Here is a 5,301-nt window from a genome sequence, read left to right as displayed (position 1 = left end):
GCCGGATCCCAGCTCACTGCAAGCTCCGCCTCCCGGGTTCCCGCCATTCTCCTGCCTCAGCCTCCCGAGTAGCTGGGACCACAGGCTCCCGCCACCTCGCCCGGCTAATTTTTTGTATTTTTCAGTAGAGACGGGGTTTCACCGGGTTAGCCAGGATGGTCTTGATCTCCTGACCTTGTGAACCGCCCGTCTCGGCCTCCCAAAGTGCTAGGATTACAGGCTTGAGCCACCGCGCCCGGCGGTCTTTGTTTTTCAAAAGTGGTAAGAATGGTTCCATTCTAGGAACGTTCTGGGAGATCCTGTCTGTTTTACTTTAAAATGAGAATTTGGTGTTTTTCATTTTATTCATTGTTTTCAGCAAGACTTCTTAAATGCTTCAGGGGGAAAAATGTTTTTTAAAATGCCCCCTTAGCTTTGGGAGGCCAAGGCAGGAGGATCACTTGAGGTCTGGAGTTCAAGACCAGCTTAGGCAACATAGTGAGATCCCCGTCTTTACAAAAAACACGAAAAAATTAGCCACACACGGTGATGCGCACCTACAGTCCCAGCTATTCAGGAGGCTAAGGCAGCAGGATCACTTGAGCCCCAGTGGTTGAGGCTGCAGTGAGCTATGATTGCACTGCAGCCTGGGTGACAGAGCAAGACGCTGTCACAAAAATATATATAAATAAATCAATCCCCTTTAACTGTGGTCTGGGAGGGGATACTGGGTTCTGCAGTTTCCGCACCACCTGGGCTAAGGTCCTCCCCAAAGGGTAGAGCTGGAACGGTGGGTCCCTCTCCCTCCTCTGTCCCCACACTCACATGGAACTCGTAGATCTCCGTGAAGCGCCGGTACACCACCTTCTCGGACAGGTCCTGCCATTTCACCAGAAACATGTACACCTAGGGGAAGGCCAGAGTCGGGGGGACCCCATTCAGCTTCCAAAGAGGCTTTGCTGTGTGCACCCAGGATCCCACTACCCCCTGGAGGAAGTCCAGAGGATTGGGTGAGGGACATCTTTGGGGTGGTCCAGGATTGCAGAAAGGGCACAAACGTGGACCCCAGTGCTGCCACACCCCAGCCTTGAGACCCAGGGCAAGATGGTCAGCTTCTCTCAAATGGACTCATCCGTAAATTGGAGATAAAAGTAGGACCTAGGCTGGGCACGGTGGCTCACACTTGGAATCCCAGCACTTTTTAGGACTGAGGTGGGAAGATCGCTTGAGTTCAGGAGTTCGAGACTAGCCTGGGCAATATAGCGAGATCTCTATATCTGCTAAAAATTCAAAAATTGGCCGGGTGTGGTGCCGCACATCTGTGGTCCCAGCTGAGGCAGGAGAATTGCTTGAGCCTTGTAGGTCAAGGCTTTAGTGAGCTATGATTGCACCACTGCACTCCAGCTTGGGTCGGGAGGGGAGGGGAGAGTCAGGCAGGTTGGGCATAGTGGCTCATGTCTGTAATCCCACAACTTTGGGATGCCAAGGCAGGTGGATCACCTGAGGTCAGGAGTTCGAGACCAGCCTGACCAATATGGTGAAACTCTGTCTCTACTAAAAATACAAAACTTAGCTGGGAGTGGTGGTGGGTAGTTGTAATTCCAGCTACTTGGGAGGCTGAGACAGGAGAATTGCTTGAACCCAGGAGGTGCAGGCTGCAGTGAGCCGAGGTTGTGCCACTGCACCCCAGCCTGGGTGACAGAGTGAGACTCCCTCTCAAAAAAATTAAAAAGAAGACAACATCGCATCTAAGATCCACTGCCCTGGATGCGCAAACTGAATCTAATGAAGAGAAACTCAAACCAAGGGACATTGTACAAAGTAACTGTCCTGCTCTCTGCAAAACATCAAAGTTGCAAAAGACAAAGACTGATTAAGACTGATCCAGAATCAGCTGGACGCGGTGGCTCACGCCTGTAATCCCAGCACTTTGGGATGTTGAGGTGGGCAGATCACCTGAAGTCAGGAGTTCGAGACCAGCCTGGCCAACATGGTGAAACCCTGTCTCTACTAAAAATACAAAAATTAGCTGAGCGTGGTGGCGCATGCCTGTAATCCCAGCTACTCAGGAGGCTGAGGCACAAGAATTGCTTGAACTCGGGAGAAGGAGGTTGCAGTGAGTGGAGATCGTGCTGCTGCACTCCAGCCTGGGTGACAGAGCAAGACTCCATCTCATAAAAACAAAAAACAAACAAACAAAAAAAACTGATCCAGAATCCACATGGCGAAGCCCTGTCTCTACTAGAAAATACGAGCTGGGCGTTGTGGCGGGCACCTGTACTCCTAGCTACTCAGGAGGCTGAGGCAGGAGAATCTCTTGAACCTGGGAGGCAGAGGTTGCAGTGAACCGAGATTGCACCACTGCACTCCACTCTGGCAACAGAGTGAGACACTGTGCCAAAAAAAAAAAGAAAAAGAAAAAAGATAAAAAGACCGATCCAGATTAAATCCAGATTAAAGAAGGTTAAAGGCCATGACATTGATCCTTGACTGGATCCTAGACCTGAAAAAAGTTTTTACTGCAGAGGACAAGTAGGATAATTGGGGGAATCTCAGTAAAGTCTGTGGGTGGATAATGGTGTTTTGTCCATGTTAATTTGCTGATTTTGACACGTGCATTGTGATTATGTAAGAGAATGCCCTTGATTTTAAGAAATGCCTAACAACTAGTATTTAGAGGTAAAGAAACACGTCTTCAACTCACTCTCAAATAATTCAGAAAATATACCCAGAAAGAGGCATGTGGATGAAGGTGAGGGAAAGATTATTGGAGTGATTGGTACTGTTTTGAAGCCCAGTAGCCTTTCTGTAAATTTGAAATTTCAAAACTGAAAGTTACAAAGAAAAGGAGAAAAGTGACTAGGCACAGTAGCTCACGCTTGTAATCCTAGCACTGTGGGAGGCTGAGTCCAGAGAGTTGCTTAAGCCGAGGAGTTCAAGATTAGCCTGTACAGGCCCGGCACAGTGGCTCAAGCCTGTAATCCCAGCACTTTGGGAGGCTGAGACGGGCAGATCACGAGGTCAGGAGATTGAGACCATCCTGGCTAACACAGTGAAATCCCGTCTCTACTAAAAAAATACAAAAAACTAGCCGGGCGAGGTGGCGGGCACCTGTAGTCCCAGCTACTTGGGAGACTGAGGCAGGAGAATGGTGTGAACCTGGGAGGCAGAGCTTGCAGTGAGCTGAGATCCGGCCACTGCACTCCAGCCTGGGCCACAGAGCGAGACTCCGTCTCAAAAAAAAAAAAAAAAAAAAAAAGATTAGCCTGTACAACATAGTGAAACCTCATCTCTACAAAAATTTTAAAAATTAGCCAGGAGTGGTGGTGTGTGCCTGTAGTCCCAGCTACTCAAGGGGCTGAGGCAGGAGGATCGCTTGGGCCTGGCAGATCGAGGCTGCAGTGAGCTATGATCGCACCACTGCACTCCAGACCTCATTTCAAAAAAACAGGCCCAGGAACGGTGGCTCCCAGCACTTTGGGAGGCCGAAGCGGGTGGATCACTTTGAGGTCAGGAGTTTGAGATCAGCCTGGCCAACATGGTGAAGCCCCGTCTCTACTAAAAATGCAAAAATTAGCCAGCTGTGGTGGCGGGCAGCTGTAATCCCAACTACTCTGGAGGCTGAGGCAGGAGAACAGGTTGAACCCAGAAGACGGAGGTTGCAGTGAGCTGAGATCACACCACTGCACTCTGGCCTGGGCAACAGAGCAAGACTCTGTCTCAAAAAACAAAACGCAACAAAAAAGAGAAAGGTCTTGGCACATAGGAATAAATGTTCCATACAAGCTTCATTCAATTTCCTAAATGTAGCTTCTCCCTGGCCTTCTTATGGGATTAGGGGACCCAGTGGACTGGCCTGTCTGAGCAGGCATTTGTCCAGCCTCCCGGGGGACAGATGGGAGGACTCCTGGCCCCTGTGATGGTGTCACCCTACTGGAGAGGATAAGACTCTAACTGACACTACAGGCAGTTGGGGGGAGAGAGAGAGCTTTAGTTTCCAGGCCTCCCTCCTGGGAGGGCCACTCTCTGATAGCGGGGCTAGTCAGGGAAGGCTTCCTGGAGGAGTGGGCCTTGGACCTGAGAGAGTGCTAGGCTGCCTGGCCATGGCAGGGGAACAGAGAGAGGACTCCTAGCTAAGGCTGAGGGCCTGGCTGGGAACACAGGCGGGGACAGTAAAGGGCTGGGGCCCAGAGCGGGTCCAAGGGAACTGTCTTCCCCGGGTGGAATCCAGGATCAGAGGGGTAGATCCAGGCCCAAAGACCAGGGACCGGGTGCTAAGACCCTGCCCCCTTAGTCCTCACTGGAGCTGGTTGGCCTTGGGACTGTAAGGGTGGCCGCGGTGTCCCTCCCATATCACCACCATGGGATCCCTTCCACCAGCTACTCACGTAGTGCTGGTTGGGTACGAAGCGCTTCTCAAAGCCCAGCAGGGCGATGTGACGGATGAAGGTGTCCCCCATGACTGGGTGGCCTCCAGTGCTCCCTGGCACTTCCAGGCTGTGCCTTAAATGCACTGGAAAGAGGAAGTCGCTTTTGTCGCGGTCGGGACAGGGGGCAGGGAGGGTACAGAAAAGGCTTTGCTTCTTCTTTCAGTTTCTGGGGACTCTTCAGGCTTGCAGGGTGTAAATATGGGCAGAGTCACATTCACACACACCTGCAGGGACAAGGAAAAGGGTTTACACTTGTCCTTCCTGTCGCCTACATGGGCCCCATGGGTTTTGGGGGTGAACCAAGCTGCTCCTGCCTCAGGGCCTTTGCATTTGCTGTGTCCTCTTGACCATCTTTCCCCCCTTGACCATATTCTCGCCTTGACCATGTTTCCCCCATTCATTGTCTTCCCTCCATAACTCTCTCCTCCATTTCTCTGCCCAAATGTCACCTCTTCCGAGAAGCCTTCCTTGATAACTTCACATTGCATAGCAAACTTCATCTCTTCCTCAGCCTCTTCCTGCCCCCTTTTTCTGCAGAGCACTTATTATCATTGATGCATCACCAATTGCATGTTATTTTTCTTTATTATTATTGCTATTATTATTTGAGACAGGATCTTGCTTTGTTATCCAGGCTCAAGCACAGTGGTGTGATCAGTTCACTGCAGCCTCCAACTCTTGGGCTCCAGTGATCCTCTTGCCTCAGCCTGTGGAGTTGCTGGGACTTCAGGTGCGTTCCACCATGCCCGGCTAATTTTTTACATTTTTTTTGTACAGACAGGGTCCTGCTATGTTGCCCAGGATGGTCTCAAACTACTGGTCTCAAATGATCCTCCTGCCTCTGCCTCCCACTGTTTTTGTTTTGTTTTGTTTTGTTTTGAGATGGAGTCTC

The 5,301-nt window shown here is 50.7% G+C and overlaps 1 protein-coding gene across 1 annotated transcript in view; it reads right to left on the bottom strand.

The window, feature by feature from the left end:
• NCF1 (neutrophil cytosolic factor 1) overlaps window positions 1-4,531 on the bottom strand; it is a 35,744-nt gene extending 31,213 nt beyond the window's left edge. Inside the window, exons 1-2 of the mRNA XM_011995228.1 lie at window positions 4,368-4,531; window positions 805-885 (exon numbers count right to left, since the gene is read on the bottom strand). Of these exons, the coding sequence (XP_011850618.1) occupies window positions 805-885; window positions 4,368-4,439 (153 nt within the window). The 5' untranslated portion in view covers window positions 4,440-4,531. The remainder of the gene's footprint in view (window positions 1-804; window positions 886-4,367) is intronic.
• Between the last annotated feature and the right edge of the window lie 770 nt (window positions 4,532-5,301).

Source organism: Mandrillus leucophaeus, unplaced genomic scaffold, assembly GCF_000951045.1.
Source record: "Mandrillus leucophaeus isolate KB7577 unplaced genomic scaffold, Mleu.le_1.0 Scaffold479, whole genome shotgun sequence".
Taxonomy (NCBI): domain Eukaryota; kingdom Metazoa; phylum Chordata; class Mammalia; order Primates; family Cercopithecidae; genus Mandrillus; species Mandrillus leucophaeus.
This window is presented reverse-complemented; position numbering and strand designations above follow the sequence as displayed.